Below are 23,465 nucleotides of genomic sequence, written 5' to 3'. Positions count from 1 at the left end.
ATAACTAAAAGGGATGTATTATCCAATAGAGGAAGAATATTAATGTTGACACTGTTGGCAATTAAAAACAATCCTGAAAACTGAATTTTACTTCTCCTGATTGCTTTTGAAATAATTTGTTTTGCAATGTTACTTTAGCATTGGTTCATTTATTAGGTCTTTTTTCTTGTGTGACAATGAGATAATTGCTATTTATTTTTTATCCTGAAAGCAATTATAATCAAAGCAGCCAAATATAGACTCTGCTTTGACCTGGAATCAGACTGACCTGTCAACATGAGGCTACTGTAGTCTTCGGCTTTTCAATTTAATTTTATTTCATAGGCACTCACCAGAATGCATTCAGCAGGGCTGAAAAAATTGTGTGTAGAGTTTTCGGTGTTCATTAATTGCAGTGGTGCAGAGCTGAAGAAGTGGGCAGATAAAAACAACTTTTGGTTGGTTATTAATAGCAAAAATTGTGATCTTTTATCTAGGATTGGGTGGACCGTGTTGAGCCAATGTCCCAAGCGGTCAGAGGAGGAGATGCTGGCAGGCTGCCAAGGGAGGGGTGGCTGCAAATTAAGGCAAAATTGCAAACAATTGCCTCTGGGGAGTTTCTGCAGCCAAGTTTTGCTAAGAGGAAGCAGAAGATACTTTATTTTTGAAGTTAGGAGTTTTAAGGTAATATTGAAACACACATGTATACATAAGACTGTAGAAGTTGTTTTCTGCTGTGAGAGCCTTGGACATCCACAAATGTGTAGCAGGAATAAGGGAATGAATATTAAGTTAGAGTGAGTAAATAATGCTGCTAAGTAGTACCTGGAAAGAAATTAGGAGCAAGGAACAGGGCTCTTGAGACAGGTATAAGCACAGAAGCCAGAAGTAAACAGCTGTGCAGGGGGTGGAAGGGTACAATTTTTCAGCAAATTCACTACTGACATGTCATATTTGATATAGTTACGGTGGGGAAGCCACTGTGTGCTCACACGTGGGAAGTAAGTGTTCTGTGACCAGATCCTTAACACTAGCATGGGATCAGGGCAAATGGCAGATTTGGGAAGTTATGTTTAATTGTTCTTACTAATTTCCAGCTAAAAGTGAAAAATGCAAATCCACAGTACCATCAAAGTCAGGTACTGAAATGCAGCAGCATATTACCAACATGAAATGATATCACTGGTGGCAGTATTATGTTCTGTCAGTGGCTTCCATTAAATAAGACATATTTCAGTGAGATGTTGCTTTTCCATGAAGTCTCTCTTCTCACTTTAAGCCAGATTTTTTTTGCAGTTAGTGGGACCCCTGCTTTTGTGTCTCATGGGTTGGTAGCTGCTGCAAGACTACCACAAAGCTGCTGTTTCAAGTTCTTTCCCTGTTTTGTACTGCACTGTTTGGATTTGGCCTCCAGTTTAAGACAGAGCAGATATGATGGGATATTGTGGGTGCTGTTGGTTGAGATTAAGAAGTGCCTTCCTTACTGGCTCATCCCCCTCCTATCTGCTGACATCAGTGCACATGTAGTTGCCTCCCTAACCCAGGTCTGTCAAAAATGTCACAGGCTCGTGCAGGCGTTTTTAATAGAAGGGTTATTTTGATGGGTGTATGTTAGGGAATGACACCTTGGCAGGTGCAGTGGAAGGTGGGAGAGAAGCAGAAGGAGAGGAAATAGGGCTGAATCATGGGGAAAGGAACCAGCTCCCCCAGTTCATCTGGGGCTGGAGGAACATTTTCAGAGCATGTCTTTGCAGCAGCAAAGAATGTGTATTTTGGAGGCTGAGAGTGGCATTTGTGTTGTGCTGAGGTTCCAGTGTTGGAAAAGTTATATAATCCATCAGTGACTTGGAATTGGCAATTTCAGATATGCTCTTGCCCGAGGTCACTTTACATGCAGGGTCTTTTTAGAGAGTAAGGCTGATACTTGGAAATTCAGCTCCTGAAAGGCAACATTTAGGAATCTGGGTGCAATGAAGAAGTTTGGTTTAACAAGGTGGGGAGGGAATTCAAAAAGGTACACCAAATTCTCTCCTGAAAAGCCTCCTTTTAAATTTAAAGTTTATTGCTTTATCTTGACTTTCAGAAAACCTGCATGAAACTTCCTTGCCTTTGAAAGCTTGATAGAAACTCTTGAAATACTTTGACTGAAACAGAAAATTTAACAGTGAGGCATTTTGAACACCGAACGATGTTTGTGGGCAGGTAATTTAAACAGGTTCTAATATGAAACAGTGTTGTACTTGAAAGGCTACAGCTGGTGTACACACATAAATGGGGTGGAATATCACTGGGAGCAATAAAATCTGGGGATGCTTCATACTTCTTTCATTGCAAACAATTTTTATGGTATGGCCTGTGAAGCAATTGAAATACAGAGAGCTGGCACATCACTAGATTGATAATTCCTCTGCTACTTACAGCTTATTCTCAGTACAGATGTCCCCAATTCTTTCTTTCTATCACATTAAAGTTTCTTGTCTGCTTCAATTTCATTCCTGCCTCAAATGTAGCATTTTTCGAAATGTAGCATTTTTCCCTCTAATTTATTTTTTTTTCCTCTTTAAAAGTTTGTATCAGTTGAAACGTAACTGCTAGTTTCTATCCCAAGGTTTACACTTAAATTTTTAACAAGCTCATTTTTAAGATTGGTCTTCCTTGAGAGGGCACTTGGCTGATCCATCAATAATTATGTAGTAATAAAGCAACTGTGTAAAAATGGTACTTTCGTGCTGAACAGATTGGTTTGGAGAGCCACTGACAAAGATGAATGTTTATTACAATTTACTGCTTTTGGTTCTGCAGATGCAATAGAGCTATTTTCTTTTTGGCTTAAGTGTCACAAAAACTAATTTCCAATTGTGGAATCTTTATGATAAGGATATATATCTAGGAAAGCCCAGACTGACTTTCAAAAACCAGCAGGAGTTTGCAATGCTGGTAATTTAGGAAAGTAAATAAACAGAACATTTTTTACTTCATTTCATTGCTTAAAATTTTCTTAAGCAATCACTGGGATAGAACACACAAGGAACCCTACAGTATCATGTAGTCACTCTTCTGAATTAATTGCTATATTAATTGTTGATTCTTCAAAAATTGACAAGTTTCCTTATTCTCTTTACTGCACTCAAAGATTTTTGATGTTGATTTTACTACAATGTGAAGGAAAATGTAATGTTTAAAATTTAACACAAAAGCCTGAAATTGTTGTTCTTATTTCCTTTTTTTTTTTTTTTTTAAGTTTTAAGTGCCAACACAATTAATGCTGTGATTTAGATGACTTGTATTGTTCAAATCTGTCCTCTCTTTTTGGGCAAAATGCAGAATAAAGTATTCTGTGAGTTGTATGCATCATTTTGGTCAGCCGAGCTGGTTGATTGCAGTGTCACTGCAGTGATGAAATTGTTTCTTGGTAGCAGCTGAGAAACACCTTGAGAATTAAACTTTAGTGGATGCAGATGTTGGGATCCATGCTTCCACAGCCTCTGGGTGCTCCTTTGCTGGATTTCCCGTGGGAGATGGTGGGGAAAATGCAGGGATGCCCTGGCACAGCCACACTGGTGCCTGTCAGTGGTGCCAGGTGCTTTCATCGACCTGCAAACCTCTTCTGGCCAAAGGCCAGAATTCCTGGGTTCTTTCCCATTGCAGCCACAAATAGTGACTCGGCTGATGTTGGGTCTGTTACTCCTGGTTTGCAGGGAGGGGTGCAGGTGGTTCTGCTCCCAAAAGGCCCTCCCTGGGGGTGATAGCAGAGCTGAGCTCCACGTGCCTGGTTCGAGCTGTTCCACAGACCATTCTGCTGCCACAAGCCCTGAAGCCTTTGTGGCCACTGGTAGCTAAGTCAGCAAACACTTTCAACCCAGGTCATTCATTTCAGTTGGCAGTTGCTGACAGTAATGTTCCTTTGCTTGGCTTTGTTTTAGCATTTAATGATTTTTATGTTGGTTTTGATGGCGTGAAGGGAATTGCATGGGAGTGTTTTGTCTGGACTTTAGTATTCTCTGCTTTATCTTGCTAGCAAGATTTAAAATCTTACTCCTTCAGGAGACAGGGCTTTTGTCTGTGCATCTTGCAAACTCTTTCCTCACTGGTCCCTTCTGTCAGCTCATTATCCTGGGCTTATTTCACTGCACAGCTCATGACGCTAAAGTTTGCTGTGGAAAGAGTTTGCCTAGTTAAAACTAGCATAAGGAACAATACATCTATTCTTACCTAAAGAAGTAAAAGAAATAAAATATAAATAAAAGTCTATTCCATAGATGAGGATGGTATATCTGAATTTAAAATCATGATCGGGTGGGATTTTGTAAAAAAAATAGTAAAATGTCATGTAGAACTTACTTTCAGAAGACAACCCTGGTTTCGTTAACTCAAAATCAACTTTCCTGATTTCAGAGAAATTAGTATTGCCTGTGGTGCTGAATGTGTTTAAATGACCTGGTACAAGACAAGTACATCATTCTCTCCCAGTGGGCTGTGGACATGTAGTCATGTTCCTGAGAATGGGTGCCATATCCTGTGTGTTATGGAGGACCTGGGTTGAGCTCCACAGAAAGTATCGTTATTCAATTAATTAAAGAACAACAACTCCGATACTCTGCCATATGCTGTACAACAAAATGGCTGCATAGCAGAAAGATCCATGAATCCTTCCAGTGTATGTGAGACTGGGACATGATTTGTTACTTTCTGCCTCTGCAGCACCGTGTTAAGTAGAGAATAAAGAATTAATTACATGTGGATGTGGGACCTTATTTTTTCCAGTGGGCTCTTTGAAATGCTTACCAGGTTTTTGAGTCTTAGTAAAATTTCTCCGAAGTCTTTGCTTTGCTGTGCATCTAATCAACATTTAAGCAGGGTCCTTTGTGTGCCTGTAACCTGGAGAGGATGGCCTCCTTTTCTCCTTTACAGGAGAAACTGTAAAATCAGCAATGCAGAACTTAGCTAAAATGACATATGAAGTATAGTCCTGTTAGTGTATAAACTTTATATACAAGTCAGATGTTGAGATTAATCATAAGGACAGGTTGCACAAGCAGATGGCTGGCCTTTCTGATAGCCATTAGCTTGAAAGGCTGGCTTTGAAGCCAGCTCCATGCTTTATAGGTGAATCATGCTGCTGGGCTTTGTTGGGGAAAGGTTATTTCTCCAGCTCCACCAAAACCTCCTGTGTACCAAAGTGCCTTTTCCCACTGTTCCTGCAGGAAAAGACAAATTATTCTCCAGGAACTTATCCACGACTTTCTTCTTTTGGAGAGTTGCAGTGTCAGAGGGCATTCCAGCACTGTTATGGATGGATCTCAAGCATATGGAGTACACATACTAATTGTGCTGTGCTTATGGATCAGTCTGTCCAAATGCCAAGGCCTTAGAGCTGCTGCAGGCGAAATGTTAAAATTCTTCTCCTCTGTCTAGTGTGCATCTGGGAAAAGGTTCACTGCAGTCACTAAAACATGGGGAGAGGAGGAGGAGGAGGAGGAGGTGGGGGTTGGAGCTCCTGCCTGTCCTCCCAAGGAGTTTCTGCAGGAGCTGTGCTGCCTGCAACACTGTGTGCTGGCTGCAGTGTGGCCAGGTGATCAAGGGAGCTTGCTGTGCTCCTGGAGCTACCCAGGTAATGCCTAAACTTTGGATTGCAGACATCCTTATATGCTTCATATATATAGTTGCCTGAATGGACACAGAGCTGCCTTGGTCCCTGGAGCAGGGCTCCTACAAGAGCTCTGTTTGGTCCAGAGCAAGATAGAGAAGTACTTTATCACCTACATGTTTCTCAGCCATTAGGCAGGGTCAGAGACAAAAAGATTGTACTTCATCTAACAAGAAACAGTGCAACTGCTGCAATTTTTATTTTAAAATACGGTTTGCGCTGGCAGCAGGTCTCTGCTGCATAATGACTGATGGTCTCACCACAGATCTGCATTTCTGTAGCTGCCACCTTTTAAGAATTCAAACCAAGTACCTCCTACTTCCATGTCTGTGAACCCCGACTGGTGATTCTGATCACCGAACCAGGTGTCCTTATGTGTCCTTTCTCTCTGCTCCATGTCTCTGATGGTCCTGGTAACATGAAACTCTTCCTGGTACCTGCTCTGAGTCCAGTCCCCATCCGTGTCAGAGGATTTCCTTTGAGCCAGGTTCTCACCTTGCTTTTCATAGGGGAGCTTCTGCTCTTGCCTGTTATTCTATTTAATAATAAGAATAAATTTTTTTCTTCTCTTTCTCCATCTCTGTAATTCCCTGCTTGCTATTTCTCATTAGCAGTGAAGGGAGGAAGAAGCTGGGTAACAAAATGAGAAATTTCTTACCTAATAATTTTCTTTCACTTAACAGCTTCTCACCATTCAGCCCACCTGGACAGTGTGGTAAATGGCCAGGCCACAAATTGATTTTTTTCCTCTAAATAAAGACTTAGGTATATAATTTCATACTCTATATTTTGATGTTGTCTTAATGCTAATAGTTTTCTCCTGAAGCATTTCTGTAGTCTGGATGGCTTCTGGTGGCTGGTGCTGAGGTTGTCTATAATCTACCATAGATGAGCTCTGATCCTCAAAGAACAGAGTAGAAATAATCCCACCTTTGCTGAGAGATGGTAAGGGTGACTAGACACAAGTCGTAAGTGGAAAGTGCAATTCATTTCAGTTTCTTTCTCATCTGGGTAAGTTATTTTGGTAGGCTGTTTGTGACCTGGAGCAGCTCTTTGGTGCAGTTTGTATTGGAAGGGACCTTGAATATCATCTAGTTCAACCTCCCTGTTCTGGGCTGAGATGCCACCCACTAGATCAGGTTGTGTATATTGTATACTTGCATGGCTGTATAAATTTAATTTTTTTTTCCCAGTGGAGCAGAAATTGATTCATAATTAAGAAATAAAACCAGCTATAGGAGTCCAAGCAAAATTCTAGGATTTGCTTCTAAGTTCTGTGTAGTGCAGAGCTCACCGTTGTGTTTTATTTGATGTGAGGGGTTCCAGGAGGAGATACTTCTCAAAAAAACATGTACTGGGGTGGCTGAGCACTGGCCAGACAAGGACCCTGGGCTTGCAGGGACAGACAGCAGAGCATTTAGCACCCACAGCAAGACCTGGCGAGTTGCAGAAATGATGCTTCAGCACTTAAACATTAAGCCAGCTGTTCCCTTTGGGGCTGGCTCGAGTGTAAAGTGCTCTTGCTGTTTTACATAGTGGTCTGTCAGTATGGGGAAAGCGAGCTGAGTGGGATCTGAGCACAGCTGCTTTTGCTGTCAGCTCTCCAGGGTGTTGGACTGCCCTCGCCCTCTGCCAGAGATAACCTGGTGGGGTTGGGAGAGGGGAGCTGATTGAGATGCTGATCAGTTCTTCTCCTTGGTCTCTCCCTTTGTATAAACTGTTACTCTTGGATCCCCCTGCACAGATTTAAAAAAAAAAATGCAGAATATACAGGCCAGAAGGCACCGAAAAGACTGAAGGCTGGGGGAAGGGAAAGGGGAGAAAAGATGCCAAGAACAGCATAAAAGGCAAAGGCGGAAAATACAGCAGGGAACTGGTGATCGCCTGGAAAAGCACAATAAGCAGGGGAAATATGTTTTTATAGTTTTAGTTTTAAAAAGTTTTATGTCCATAACTGTTCAGACAGGAGGGGGTGAAGGTATGAATGTAGGCTGAGGTGTGAGTATGGCACTTTTGGTACTAGTGTCATGGTCGGTCTTGGCACTGCTGGGTGCAGAAATCACAGGCTGGAGAAGACTCGTGTATGTGCATGGGCGCTCTTACAAATTCCAGGGTTTGGCACTGAAAAATGTAATTTGTGGTAGCTAGGTAGTATGTTTCTGGGTGAGTATCAGTCAATTTGATTATTGGTTCCATCAGCAAAAGATAACTCTTTTGATACTGTTTGGAACAGCTGTTCTCTGAGCATGCAGTCATGGCAGTGGGGTTGTGAGCTCAGAAAGAAACGACAGGTTGCAACAAGTAGGTTGCATAAACCATGTTCTTTTTCATTGTTTTCCAAAGGTGTTGCAGGAGCATGAACGTTATTCCAGAAGAAGAACATCTGCTTCTGGTTTTGAGGACAGTGTCAAGATGTTCTTCTGTTCAAAAGCCTAATTTTCAGCTGTATTTATTTTGGGAGTTTGAAAGTGGTTTTTTCTTAATGGCTTTTTATGTTGCTATGTAGTTCAATGAACATGAGCTTACCTTTTCAAAGAAAATTCTTCAGAATCAGAAGGGTTTTGTTTATTGCTGGACTGGTTTTGTGCTATCTGCTTTGAAAGACTATATATTGCAGGAAGGATTTCTGGAAAGAATGGAGAGATTAACTGTTTCTCTGAAGCATTAATTTTAAGTTAAAAGGTTTCTATGTCTGTTAGACAAGACCTCTAACTGGATGTAAAATATGAGGATGTGGTTTGGTTAGATCCTCCATGGACTATGAGGTGAAACAATAGCGTTTGTTTCGGTATGGATGTGATCTCAGGAAAGCAGAAGGGTTGGTGGTTAGGCGGTTTTTTATTTTTTCAAAATTTAAATTTAATTTATAAAAAATATGTTCACTATCTAGTAAAAGTTCTGAGTGACTGACTGCAGGAAAAATGTTCCTCATAATTTATTCCCATATATAATTAAGCACACAAATCTGAAATTCCATTCCTGTGATGGGGTTATGGTTCTGAGACCACTGAAGGTGGCTGATGGGGGAAGGTTGTTGGGTGTCACTCAGCTGTGCAGTACAGACAGAGCATCTGGAGCTTGAGTCTCAGTGTGGGGAAATGGATGCAGGCACTTACAAAGATGGGTTTCTAGTTCTGCGCTGCATTAGATCCCAATGCTGCAGGAAGATCTGCCTACAGCAGATGAGCCCAATGCAGTGTCTGCAAACCAGCCAGGGCTGGCCCTGGCGTTTACTTTGCTTTGCTTTGTGAGAAAGTCCTATTTTCAGTAGACACGAGTGAGGAAATAGCTGATGAGCTTGTACATCCCAGCTTTTGTACAGGCTGACGTTGCCCAGCTGCGATGGTAGAGTATATGGAATTTCTTACTTTTTATTAAATTGTGCCTTTTCCCTCTTTGCCCTTCATTTACACCCTTTTGGGCTTTGCCTTGACCCTTGTTGTGGTCGCAGTGTGAGGAGCTGGGCAGTGGCAGAGTGGCACTTTGCAGAGGCAGGGCTGTGTCCTGGCCCTGCCGGGCAGCCGGCAGAGCTTCCCACCATCCCTCTCCGGCAGGAATGAGTGTTTCTGGGAAGATGGGGCCTCGCTCTCTGTGGTGTGATGTGTTTGCTTTCTCTGAGGAACTAGCAGGCTGGAAACTTGGCTTTGGCTGGAGAGAGGACCCCTTAACCTTGCCTTGGCAGAAGGAAATAATAAAGTGACAGACTTCATTGATCTTTATGCTGTGTGCATGGCCTCGTGTGCTCCGTACACCACCAGCCCTAAATCCTGGTGTCGATTTGGCACTGTGAAGGAGTAGGCTGTAATTTTCAAGGTGGCTCCAGGTACAATAAAGTAAAAAAACATTTTCTCTTAAATATGAGCATACACGTCATGTGTTTTGTGACCTTATTTCGTCAGCAAGTGCAATTAATTTTGCTCTGTCCTTATGCTTTGTTTTTGTGGAATACTTCTTCTGTGACAGCACATGATTACTCTGTCGAAGATGATTTGGGGGAACTGGAGCCCTTGGCAGCTGCAGGGTGCATGCTGTGGGATGGGAACACGGCAGGGCAGGCTGGCATTGCACAAAGAGGTGCCTTACCTGGAGCAATGGGGCTGGCAACAGCTTGAAACAGCCAGGATTACCTCCTAGCCTGCTCCAGAGGCAGGCTCCTGCCCTGTGTTAGTGAAACTCGCAGTGTTCTCTGCTCATATGGCCCCACAGACTCTGCTCACACCCTGACGTGCAGTGTGTTCGTTTGCATACCTATCCATCCTTGTACTTCATCCCGGGCTGCTGCTGCAGCATTTTCACATCCATTTCTCTTCCCTGCCTGGTCCCTACAGCACGGTCACCACAGTACTTTGTCTGCCCTTTGCCCACCCTTAATGACTGTTCCCTTCACGCCCCTCAGTAAATCTATTATCTCCCCCTCCAGATGGGTTTGTGTCCCCTCTGATCAGCTGATCAGTTATATCCTGGTGCAGTTGTGCAGTTCCTTTTTTGACACTAAGCCACTGCCTTCCCTTCACACTCATTGCAGCTCCCCAAAGTGGCACCAGCATTGCTCATCAGTTTGAGATGTTAAAGCATTTCTGCCCATTGGGTCTGCGGGAGCTTTCTGTGGCTCCCACTGGATTTAATCCCTCCCTGGAGAGCAGCAATCAATCCCAGTGTTTCTGGCTCAGGTTGTTTGGTTTGTTGCTTAAGGATTTTTGTAGCTGAAAATGCATCTCCCAACTCCTTTCAGACTTTGTCGTGCTCTAGCCCCAAAGTATGCCTTAAATACTGGAAGTGCTTATTGTCTGATGTTGTGCCAAATAGGTGGAAAGGTACTTTGTTTAAACTCTTTGCTGTGAAACAGTGTGATGAAGGATGTATTTGCTGCACAGGACCAGAGGACCAAATGCCTTTCTGTTATATCTGCTCTAGAGGATTTCCTGGGAAGTGTTCAGCCTCCATTTCTGTCTGTAAGGAAATCCTCTTATCTGGGCAGAGCAATAAATAGTGTTGCCTCCTGTAATAGAAACAGAAAAACATATTCTTCACGTGGCTGTTTTTAAAAATGTGGGGTTTAAAATATATTGGGTGGAATGATTCTTCTGTAATAAGTGCTCATAATAGTGCACTATGTATACATTTAACTAGCTGCACAGAGGTAGGGAGAGGGGCAGAGGGTGTGTGAAAAGATAGTGTGTATTTAGTAATGACAAGAGCAGTAAATAATCCTACAGGTTTACAAACCTAATCCCCGGTGTCTGATTGTCTACTGGAATTGGTTGGAAAGACATTAAAAGGCTGCAGAGGGAGGGCTTTGGGGGACTTGTTTTTTAAAGATTTGGGGAGCTGGCTGGATGATTGGTGGTTTTAGGTAGTATGTTCAGTACCTTGATGGAAAGCTCTAGAAGTGCCCGTCCTCCTCCACTTGCTACAGAGATGTTGGGTGAGGATGGAGTGGGCTGGTCCTTGCTCTAAGCTCTTCCTGGTGATCCTTTCATTTAACAACTGGATTTGGAGGGAAGGGGAGGAGTGTTGTTGTTTTTAATGACCAACTTATTTTTTGCCTGTGCCCTGCAGTAAAGTGGTTGTTTTTCTAACAGAAGAAATCTGTGCTGTCTCAGAGCTGTGCCACGTGATGCTACTGCTTTTAAATAAGCTCTTAAGAGGCTGGACCAGATGTTGGCCACATCTGTGTTTTCATTTCATTGAACATTTCATTTTGACCCTTTTATTAAAAGAGAAAATGATAATTTGGAAATCGCTTTGAAAAGTTTAGCAGCTGGGAAGATGTTTCTGGTATATAAAAAAGCAATGGATTTGCTTTCCATGCCCTGCAGTGAGCTGTGTATAGCATCAAGCATACAGATATTTGTGACTGGTAGGGTCTGCTCCTGTTGGAAATGATTGCCACAGAAATTTTCATGCCAAAATGGCATCATGCGTTTTATTTTGAATTGGCATTCTGTAATGAAACATGTAGGTTTTTTTCTCAATGAAAGCATTAAACTAGGGATTTGAAGGCACCTTCGCTTCTGAAAAACCCATTTAATGAATGCCTATCTCCATGGCAGGAAAAAGGAAGATTTGCAGGCAGAGGGATATCCTGCAATTACTCCCTCTGCTGCTGTTATGGGGGTCTAAGAAATGCTTATTATGTGTAACTTGCTTCTGGATTCTTCTCTGCAATTTAACAGTTGGAGAATGAGTTTTCTGTCCCTGTTGCTAATTGATCCAATGAGAAAAACTGGCACCTAATTCAGTAACAAGTTATATTTAAAATGACAAGTGAAATTGTTCATGGTGCCTGAAATTGCATCATTTTCAGTCTGGCATGTTAGGGCTGTGTAAGAGAACAGGCACCTACTGTACTGTGACATATTAGATTTTAAACCTCTGATCCAAAAATATAGCGGGGTATAGGAGGAGCAAGGTGTATAATGGTGAAAAGCAGTGGCAGCTTGATTTCAGTGGGATACTTTTATTGTTTTTAAGATGCTTTGGCAGTTTTTACTACAATAAATATTGGGATCAATTTTGTGTGAAGATGAACAATGAGTATGTCCATCACCTGTTTCAAGTTTTGTTTTTCTAACCTATGATTTTCAGAACTTAGTAGTGATTTTCAAGGTTGGCTCTGTTTTTCTCTGTCCATAATTCCAGGCCTGTGTCGACAGTGGACAGTTTAGTTTATCTGGTACAGTGAACAGTGAAGAAAAATAAATCCTTTATTCATGCAGGTAAAACAAATTAAAAATCCAGGGGTTTTCTCTCAGAAAACCGTTGAGTAAACAAGGGGTAGATAATGCAGGAAAGGTGGAGGCCATCCCCCTTTCTGTCCTACAACTTGGTGGTTAAAGTGTGATCCAGAATATGGGAGACCCAGTTCAAGTCCCATTTTTGTATGAACTCCTTCCAACCTGAGAGCCAGGTTATCCTGGTCTGAACTCCCTTTCACTCTGCTGTTGAACTGTTTTACTTTATGTGATGGAACATTTCTTGGACCCAGGTGGACCATCTCCGGGGAAGGTGTCTCAGACAGTGGACTACAGTATTTCCTCATTTCCTTGGGGAAAATTCAGCCATTTTGCTCACTGGAAGTTTCTGTCTGGGTTCTACCAGGGGGGATGTACAGTACTGTCTTGCAGAATACCCTGCACACCCTTGGGTGATTCCTCTCCACGCTTTGAATGATTATGCTTTGCTAAAAGAGCTTCAGTCAGTCACATTAAAAAGGCAGCTAACCACTGGGGATGTATTTTATGACCTCGTTTTTCCTCCCCATCCTCAAGCCAGGGGAGGCTTGGCCATGTCCTAGGGGTGCATCCCTGCCTGGCTGGTAGCAGGGGTGCCTGCATGAGGAGCTGCTGGCACTGGTGCAGAAAGTTCTGCTCTTACTGCGCTGTGCAGAGATCAGACCAAAAGAAAAGCATATGTACTGATCAATTATGTGGTTTTTATAAAATCTTTTGCACTTCTAAAGTATTTTGGGGAAAAAGGGTTGTAAAGTAAATCTGGTGCCTGGGACTAATGTGTAATTAATTTCTAAATGTAACAACAGTGAGAAATGTTCTTTAAAGCCTTTTTGGTCAAATCAGCACCAAATTATCCAAATTGGTAGACTTGATATTACTTTTATGAGACAATCTCAGGAAAAAAATCAAACCGTAGTGTTATGGAGGGCTGGAGCACCTCTGCTGAGGAAAGGCTGAGAAAACTGAAATTGTTCTGCCTGGAGAAGAAGAGGCTTTGGAGTGACCCATTTGCAGTCTTTCAGTACCTTAATGAGCTACAAAGGAGCTGGTGAGGGACCTTTGGAGTGCTGGATAAAGGGGAATGGCTTCAAACTAAAAGGCTTAGACTGGATATTAAAAAGAGATTGTTTACTGTCAGGATGGTGAGACACTAGAATATGTTGCCTGGAGAAACTGTGGATGCCCCGTTCCTGGAAGTGCTCAAATCCAGGCTGGATGGGGCTTTGAGCAACCTGGTCTGGTAGAAGGTGTCCCTGCCCATGGCAGGGGATTGGGACTAGGTGATCTTTAAGGTCCCTTCCAACTCAAACCAATGATTCTATACTGTTCCTTGTGACAGGACATTTTTGGGGGGTTAAAACCCATTTTGCCTGTGGCTTGGGGTAGACAGTATAAAACTTTATGTTGGTTGTTTAAGCTGGATTTTGAAAATACATTTGTGAGTGCTCAGTGGCTGATCTCAGGGAATGTCTGTTGAGTTGAGCAGTCATATCCTTTGCACCACCTCAGGAAGCTCAGACTTTATTCCTAACCAGGTCTTTTGGTTGGATTCCCAGCCCTGTGATTTCATGTGCTCCTGGCAACTGGTATAAACCCCTGACTTTTGCCAAGCAGATCCTTGTTTTATCTTCTGGGAATGCTCTTAATTCCAAGCTTTGCTTGGTTTTGCCATTTGGTTGCCATGACCTGCCATTGGATCTAGAGCTGCTGCTGGCATCACCATCCTCTGGTTCAGCACTGTGCAGGAGCTCCAGGCTGGGAAAACAATCCATTCAAAGATTTTGTTTTGTGGGGAGGCACATCCTCGGTACTGAGGACTGGGAACTGTGAACATGCCAAGCTGTTCTACACTACTTTGGTTTGAATTTGTTATTGTAGATTGTTGAAACTTAATTTGTTTATATTTTTCTGCAAGTGGACTGGTGAGGTCATCTCTTGTTTGATCTTTATTAGATATAATGGAGATGACCAAGAAGATTGCTTCATTCACCAGCATAAGTCTTTGTTAAATAATTTGTTTTCTTCTCTACCTGGACTACATTAATTGTGTATTACTATACTTCTTTAATGTGATGTGGAAAATCAGGTTTTGCAGCTCTATGCTGTGCCAATCCCAAATTAAGCCTCAGTTCTGTGCTGTTACACTTTTTAATAGATGGAATATTTGAAAATTTGTTTTCAGAAGTCTTAATAACTACCAAACTAGCAAAATTGCAGTGAAACTGTAATTATAGAACAAGAAGAAAGCATATAGTCAAGAAGAAAGCCATGGTGTAACTGTCAGCAGTGGTCTGTGCTGCTTCCTTGAAAATAGAAAATATTTTCTAAGTCATAATTTAGAGATAAATTACTGACCTATATGCTCTGACAGAGAAATTTTTGTTATGATGAAAGAAAAGTGTTCATCTTTTTGAAATGGTTTCCCCAGCTTCCTGCTGAACATTTGTGGCTGTAAATTAAAATGGGTGAAAAAAAGGCGACTGGAAGTCTCTGGCAGATTTTCAGTACTGATGAAGACTGTGCTGGTTCCTGAATTTTAAATTAATCCAAAGTGGTGAATTTGTGTGTGTGAAGTTCTGTATTGAAAATACTCAGCAACACATTAAACCTTCCAGATGAAGGCAGAAGGATGCAAATCTCTAAAGGACAGTCCTGAAGTGTTACATTACTGCAGAACTGAAGTTGCAATAGATTTTGGACAAACATATGGGCTGATTAAAATGTGTTCTTTTCTGTAGGTGAGACTACAGGAGATGGTGAATTAGATCTGAGCGGAATTGACGACAGTGAAATAGATCGGGTAAGGTGCCCTGTTGTCCCAGGTGTCTCTTCTCCTGCTTGTCTGGATATCTGAGAAAGACAAAATGGTTCTTACCTGGTTTATCCTCTCTCTGCAGTAGCCTATTCTCTCTGATTTATGGAGAGCTTTGAGCAATTTCAGTGGTCTGAAATGTAATGTTCATGCAAACCTGTGAATTTGGTGTTCCTTGCCCAAGTTATATATATATATTTATGAGCCTGCTGCTGCTGCTTGCTTTTAACATGCTGGAATAATTATGTTTTAGAACGTCTTTTATTCCAAAGGAGAACTCTAAAAAGTTTGGTGGAGCTCTAAATTCATTAATTAAGATAGATTCAACATAGGAGGCTGCCATGGAAACCAAACTGTAAAACCAGCATGTGCGGCTCCTATGTACTTCCAAAGATTTCTGTAATGTTTTCTGGATTTATTTTTATTTGTGTGGCAGCAAAAAATACCATTTAACATATAGCCTGAGTGGGACAGACAATGGCTGTGGAAAAGGCTTGCCTGGAGGCCACACAGCTGGTCAGCACTTGGACACTGGACAGTCCAGCTCTCTGAGCCTGATGCCCTCTCCAGCTGCCACGCTGATTTACAGTGTCATTTGAGCAGATAATGTCAGTGCGAAAAACTCGTTTTGGGGTACAAAATCACTGAGACTGATGAAGTTGCACAGGAGTTATTGATCCCCAAAACGTAGCTGTGAGGTGGGATTTGCTAGGCTGGGCATTAGGGTCTCACGATCTGAGCGAGCACTGAATGGAGGGAGCAGGAAGGCTGAGGTTTTTCACCATAGCCAGTCCATAATTTAAACAATCACAAGGGAAGAACACATTTTCTGCTCTTCCTAGGCTCTGTGTTGAGGTCATAACTCTGCTTTTATGACTTCATGTTCATTTCTGTGGCAATAGACTGTAATATTGTAAGCCCAAGATTATGAAATCTTTGAAACCCTAAGAGGAATGAATGACTAACTGAGCGAGGAAAAAGTGGATTTTACTGTTATGGCCCACTTTTAATAGAAGCAGATGAAAGAGTGAAAATATTGGTCTGATAAACCAGGACTTGCACAGATATTTGCTCGCCTGCTTAGCCCTCAGAGGAAGGACACCTCCCTTAGTTTCATTTGACTGGAATTATTTTTCTTATGAAATCCTAGATGTACATGTTACTTTGGAGAAAATCAGAATGCTGGGACCCAAAAGATGGAGAAACGTCAGATAGCTTTTCTTGCACTTAACCATAGTTTTACAAGTCTCAGGTGCACTGCTTAAAATTCAAGTGTCATGTTCATGATGGATGACCTAATTTATCTTCATTCTGTTGTTCTTCACTCCCAAACAGCATCATCTGTTGACACCTTTTGTTTCATTGATAATTGTGATAAATGCTGGGTTAATTTTTACATTTAGGTCATCTGCAATTATGTAAGTGCTACCTATCTGTCTATTTATTTCCGTGATTCATCTGAATAGTGTATTTTACAGCTTCATTCCCACTAAAGATGTTGCTGAGACTAGATGGAGTTAACTGCAAAATATCTACATGCGGTTACTGAGCCCAGCAGTCTGAAATCTGGAGGCCTAAAGCTCCAGCAATCTGAGCTGGTTTCCTTCACACAGATGTGGCCATTGAACTAATAATCTCACTAACTCTGTGTACAGCTTTGCAGAAACCTACCCAGAAGACACATGTTTTTGTTTTGGTTGCACAGGGCAATGGTTCCCATCCTGTTTTGAATTACAGACCACCATCAACACACAGAATTACTTACAGACAACCACGTTGTCATGATAACCTCTTGTATCATTCGAAAAAGATCATAAACCCAGATCATTTTTGTTCAATTAACAGACCATGTATAATGAGTCCTGCGTGGTTTTTGGTCACTTCATCATAGTTTGGAAACCAAGTACTGTTTTTTGTAAACAGGTTTTTGCTTGTGCCAGCTTCAGATGTTACTAGAAATGCTCTCTGATTGTCATATATCACTCATGTTTTCTTTTAATGTATTTTTTTAAGTGGCATATAGATTGACCTTGCCAGTGGTTTTTCAGTTCAGTTTTGCTCTATGGTTTTCAATTTGATTTCTGAAAGATTATTTGTTTTCTCTTTTAGTATATACTTAATGAAGCTGAAGCTCAGATAAAAGCAGAGCTGTGGATGAAAGAAAATGCAGATTATTTGAAGGAACAAAAAGGTAAGTATGTAGGACTGAAATTTGCCTTTTGGCTTGTGCTGCTGAAATACGTAATCTTCATGCTGGTTACCCTTTTGTCATCTTTCAGAAAAGGAAGCAAGAATAGCAAAAGAGAAAGAACTTGGGATTTATAAGGAACACAAGGTATTAAATTGTGTATTAATTGTGTCTGTTTGAAAATGTCCTGGAAATTCATTATATCTGCTGATCAGCTCATGTAGATGTGTGGGCATAATGGTAGAGGTCACTACTAAAGGAGCAAAAGCTACAGTACATCTAACTGTTACTGAATTGCAAGGCTGTATTTTTTTAGGTGATGAGTAAAACACTTTCTTGCCCAAAGTTTTATTTTAAATTGCTATTATGAGAAAATTCTGTGCATGTCAAAATCAGAGCTAGCTCTTTGCATTTGTGATTGCTGTTCTAATTGCTTGCTTATTAAAATACAGGTTTTAAGACGTCTGATTTTTTTTTTAACATGTGCATGGGGAATTTGTTTGTACTTGCCATAACTTCAGTGGCTTTCTTTGCTCTTACAATAATGATTTCTTTATGAAGAACTGAACAGATCCTTGTTACAGTCACTTGAAGGGGTATTTTGTTCTACCTTTCATAAAGAATGCAACGGTTATGTTAACAAATGGCATGTCCTGTCTCCATGTTTAGCAGTTTAAAGCAGCCTAATTGGCCGTATATTCACGATTTACAGCATTAGTATTTTGTGTAATTGAGCAAGTGACAAGTCAAATCTTCCACGTGCAGCTAAAACCCATGTTAGATTTTAGTGTGTATATACTCTGTCTTTTTTTCCGACTAATGCGAAAGGCAGAGTTTCCTGCTTCCCCTAGGTATTTTAACAATAAAAACAAAACCAGACAATGAAACACTGTTTTATACTTCAGAGTTTCTCATTCATCCTGCGTTTATGCAGACGTGGCAGTCTACCAGCAATTTTCAAAATTGTATAACTCGTTGGCACTGCCAAGTAGCCCAAACATCCACTTTTTTGTTCAGACAACACAGGAGTTTTTCTCTAACCCTTTATTGTTTCTGACAGCTTGAGTAGAACTTGATTAATATGGTGCTTTCCAATTTCAAGGTAGCACTTGACCCATGTAGGTAAACAGAGGGGCTATTATCCATTAAAAAATAAATCTCCCGCAGAGCTTGGTGTTAAAACCTTCCTTTGAATAGGAAAATGCCAAATGAGAAACAGAGGTTCTGGGTTGGTTTTTGTTTTTTTTTTTGTACCTACCCAGGCATGGGACATGGCTGGAAGTGTTCTCTGGTGTCATTCCTGGTTGCCTGGCTCTGCACAGCATCAGCTGGGCTTGCAGCCTGTGCCTGGGACAGGCAGCTGCAGGTGACAGTGCTCCCATCTCTGCAGCCTCCTGCCCCTGTCCCTCGGTGCTGCTGCCAGCCCAGGCTTGGGAAGCTGCTGCTGCTGCTCCTGCTCTGGGCCCTTTTCAGCATGGAGGAGGAGTTGGGTAGAGCCCTTCCCACACTGTGTTTAGATCTGATATGAAACACAGTCACAGTTCCAATACAGAGTTGTCAGTGCTCTGGGGAGTTGTGACCCAGCTTCACTCTCGCTTTAGAGGCAGTTTTAGCAGGGGAGATTCTTTATTTACATGCTGGGTTGTGCTGTGAGGTCCCTATTCCTGTAACAATAGTTCACCCCCCCTTTTTTTTTCATGTGAAAAATGGCCCATCCTTCACCTCTCTGTTAAGTAAAGAATTTCTAGTAAACTCCCTGGGTATTCCGCAAGAAAGCAAGCACATCTCTTGGAGAAAAGAGACCCTTCACTCCCATTGAGTGGCAGGAGATGGAGCACTGGCTTAGCCTGGGCACATCACCTGCATCCCCCACATCAGCAGCACCTGAGCCAGGACTGCTGCACTCCAGCTTGCCCCTCTGCTTCATGGGAACTTTGTTTGTATCTACATCACTAATTTTATATTTTAATTAAGCCAAAGAAATCTGCAAAGAAGAGGGAGCCAATTCAAGCCAGCACAGCAGGAGAGGCAATTGAAAAGATGTTAGAACAGAAGAAAATCTCAAGTAAAATTAATTATAATGTGCTAAGGGACCTGAACAGCAAAGGAAGTAGCACACCAAAGAAAGAGGATGACAGCACTGATGACAGCACCAACACCAAGAAGCTGTCAAGAAGAAAATCTATTGCCAGTAGGAATATAGCCAACCCTGTAAACAGTGTGGGAAAAAGGTACTGCAATTGTTCATTTATATCTCTGTCTGTGAGACTGTCTATGTATCTTTCTGAGCCAGACAATGTAGGGACTGAAACATTTGTTTGAGGCTAAAATAATGTCGGGGCTCTGTTTTTATTTATTTTGCCTGCACTGTCATGGTGACACCTTATTTATAGTTCACATTTCAGAGGTCTGCTTTGGTGTGAGTTAATCATCCTGAAGCCAAAAAATCCACCAAAATCAATGGAAATTCATAAATGTGAATCTATCAGTCAGGGAAACCTTTTCTTCATAAAATCCTGACATTTGCTGTCCTTCCTTTAAGTTGTCTGTATGAGCTGACATGACACTAAATGTTCGAAAGCTTTGCCTTTTTCCTTGATTTGAAAACTATAATTCCCATCTGTTTTGACAGCTAGCTGCTTTGATTAGCTTTTATTTTCGTTTTATTCCAAACTTTTGTTGTTAATTGATGACACAAATACAAAGCTTTACAGTAAATACGCTTGTCGGTTTTCTGGTCTGCATTTTGAAAATGTTTTATAGTGTGATGAAAGCTCCTGTTTTAATGAGAGAAATACTCAACTTGCTGGGCAGATTTGTAGTGTGCTGTAAAATGTATAAGGAGATTGATGTGTCCAATCTGCAATATTCAACTATTTTATCTGTCTTTGGTTTATGAAGTCACGTTGGATCATCATTTGAATCATTTTGATGTAATTTCTTACTTAGATGTTATTTATTTATTTATTGCCTGTTCATTTACTGCCAGAATTATAGGCCAAATGCTGCAAGGAAATCTTGGTGTTGAATTTTAAAATATGAAATAATGTCTTTGCACTGTTGTTCAGATTTTGGCATGTGTTGAAACTGGGTAAGGGACCCAGGAGCGCAGGAGGGCAGCCACCTACAAGGTGTGAGAAAACATCTTTTTGTGAAAGGACGGGATATGTGGGATACCTGAAAACATGGTAGGGGAAGGACAGCAAGTGCAAATCTCTCAGAAGCTGGGGAAAATAAGAATGGCCAAACCTAACCCCTTATTTTAACTTCATTTGGCAGTGAGGCCATGAGGCACAGGCTTCAGTTTGGGCTGAGAAGCCAAACGCCCAAATCACTGGCCCCACTTGTCACCAGATGCAGGTTTTTACAGTGTATCAGACATCTTTTCTTCTTTATTCTGTATTTTTGGCTTCATCCTCATTCAACTTCTTATTGTCAGTATCAAATGCTTTGCTTTCCAGCTGTTGACTCACTGGGGATTTTAGACTCTCCTGTATGTTGCATGTTAAGTTTACCATTAGGGAGAGGATAGGGAAGATGCATGCATTGAGGATTAATTTAACAGCATTTAGCTTATGCTTTACTTGCAGTTAGCAGGTATTAATGAGTCATATTTCTGGTATTTCCAGTAAAGTAGGACCAATTCAGTTATCCGAAATGCAATGCTGGGTGGGAAGTAGGGGCTAGACAGGATCCTGGTTGCATTTCAGAGCTGAGCAGTGACATCCAAGCTCAAGCTCCTTCACCATATCCCACTTGTCACTTCTGAGCTTTGCAGAAATGTTGGGCCCTTGGAACTCCTGATGGAGTCAACATGTAAAACTTAACAGGTGTTAAACTCTTTGAAAATCATGCCATAAATATTTAATTTAACAGTGGTGCAACTTGAAAAGGTTTCTAAATAAATACAAATCAGTATTTTCCAAAAGCGGCTAATAAAATGTGTTTATTTTTCCTCTTGAGAACCTAAAGTACGTCCTTAAGATGCATAACAGAGTTTCCTGATGATGATTAGCAGATACAATGAATTTTGCAGCAGTACACTTCAGAGGAGGTTGAGGATACATGCAGATAAGTGACTTAAGAAGATTTTGCACTCATGAAGTAGGCAGTGCTCTTGCTTAAATATTATCAAGGACTTGACAAACATTCGTTGGGCTTTTTTTTTCCTTATAATTAAAGATTTATGATACACTTTTTATTTTTTTAAATGCCATGCCTTTTAAATGGCATGCATAAATTTCTGTGTTCTGCATTGTTCTTATATGCCTTGCATTCATTGCCTTTGTTCAGCATTGTTCCTCTGAGAGGTGAATGGCTAAATACTTTCCTAGGGATACAAAAATCGTCATAATTTTTATGCAATTTATAAAAATAAAACTCCTGAACATTGCTTATTAGAAAATGAATGAATCACATAATGTGTCTTTTTCCAGGAGGCATTTGCAGAAATGGGATCATATAGTTTGGGTTGGAAGGGTCTTTAAAGATCATCTATTGTTTTGGTTTGTAGTGATTTACAGGGCTGCATATTTATTTTTATGTATTTTAAATATTTAGTAAGCTGCATCTGACTGCAGTAGCACCATGAGTAACCAGGCTTTGATCCAGTCATTTAGTTCATTGGAGTTGTAGTCGGATTTTAAAGAGCTATTTCTTTAGTCCTGATGCCAATTAGAAGATGCCAGTACAGGGAGTACCAAGTTACAGGATGAGAATTGAATACTCATTCTTGGTGATTAAAGCAGTTCTTCTGTAATGGTATAAAAATAGAAATTTATATATATATATATATAGATAAATATCTTTCTTGCTTTCCTTTTGCAAATAATTTTACTTACCACACTGGATTTGGACAGATGATGTAGCCAAGTTTGTCATGTGTCTTAGAAATCATCTTCATATACAGTCTGAAGCGCTCTGGAAATAGGAAGCTGATATTAATTTACATTTTTCTAATATTTTCTTGCTCTAAAACAGTCTGTGCTGTTATTTCCACACAGAGGACTTTAGATTCTCCCTAAAAAATGGGTACCCCAAGCAGACAGGTGCAGTCTCTGGGTGGGCTTTCTTTTTTTTAATATCACATAAAGTAGCAGTTACTGTGTTAATCAGTTTAAATACAGAAAGGCTTTTGTTTCCTGGTGTGATAATGACAGGCAAATTTTACAGTCTTGTAAAAAGTTGTGGATTTGGAAGAAATGTATAAAGAGGTGAAATGCTAGGCAGGTCCCAGGAGTATGCTTAAACTGGGTAGTTTTTCAGTTGGTGGCCCTTTTATTACAGCTTTCTTGATACTATAATCACCTAATGGTGACTTGGATTTCAAAGACAAAATAGTTTTATCTACGTCTTATTTATCAAAAATCCTAATTTTGAAATCTCAGAAATGTTTGGTAATTTCTGCAATTTGGGGAGGAAGGTAGTTCAAAGAATTCTTCCAAAGATCATGCAGGTTTCTCCTTGTAAGGTGGGTATATATTATGTACATCAGTATTTTCAGAAGCAAACAGATGTTTTGAACAGGTTTGTTTGCTGTGAACTTGCTGAGCTTTAGAAAGAGCCTGGCTTTCCTCAGACACATCTCCCAGAATTATACTAGGAGTTTACTTATTTTATCTGTCAGGATGGTAGAAGACTAGTAACAACAATATAAGTAATTTTAGGAAACTTTATGTTGTGTAAATGTATTTCATTCAATTTATTACCGCATTTTTGTTCCAGTGAGTATCGTGACTGGTGCTTCATATGCAAAAGCCTTTTCATTCCCAGTGTGTTGATGTAGCACAGTGGATGTTACTATAATAGATGGTGCAACTCTAATTTCAATTACCAGTTGCACAGTTTATCTTCACTAATGTCTTCTGTGCTCATGAAACATAAGAATAATATGTTGAACTCCAAGAAAAGAACAATTGCTGCTTCAGGCTCCTTAAAATCTGAACTCCAGTTAGATTTGTGCCATGTGCTGGAGCACTTCAAGTTCAACAAAGATGGTTTTTAGGACTGGAAGAAGCTTAATAATTTATTTTGTATTTACTTGAGCTGAATTTTACAACATTACATGTAAAGTGAAATGTGTTGTACCAAGAAAATGTGGGAACA

General features: G+C 40.8%; 1 protein-coding gene across 2 annotated transcripts in view; it reads left to right on the top strand.

Moving 5' to 3' along the window:
* Positions 1-23,465, top strand: part of BRF1 (BRF1 RNA polymerase III transcription initiation factor subunit) — a 172,228-nt gene that overhangs the window by 109,302 nt on the left and 39,461 nt on the right. For both annotated transcript variants that reach the window (XM_062495717.1, XM_062495719.1), the window contains 4 exons: positions 15,099-15,160; positions 17,282-17,363; positions 17,452-17,507; positions 19,335-19,591. In XM_062495717.1, the coding sequence (XP_062351701.1) occupies positions 15,099-15,160; positions 17,282-17,363; positions 17,452-17,507; positions 19,335-19,591 (457 nt within the window). The remainder of the gene's footprint in view (positions 1-15,098; positions 15,161-17,281; positions 17,364-17,451; positions 17,508-19,334; positions 19,592-23,465) is intronic.

Source organism: Cinclus cinclus, chromosome 6 (genome assembly GCF_963662255.1).
Source record: "Cinclus cinclus chromosome 6, bCinCin1.1, whole genome shotgun sequence".
Taxonomy (NCBI): Eukaryota; Metazoa; Chordata; class Aves; order Passeriformes; family Cinclidae; genus Cinclus; species Cinclus cinclus.
The sequence above is the reverse complement of the archived record's forward strand: the minus strand, read 5'-3'. Positions and strand labels throughout refer to the sequence as shown.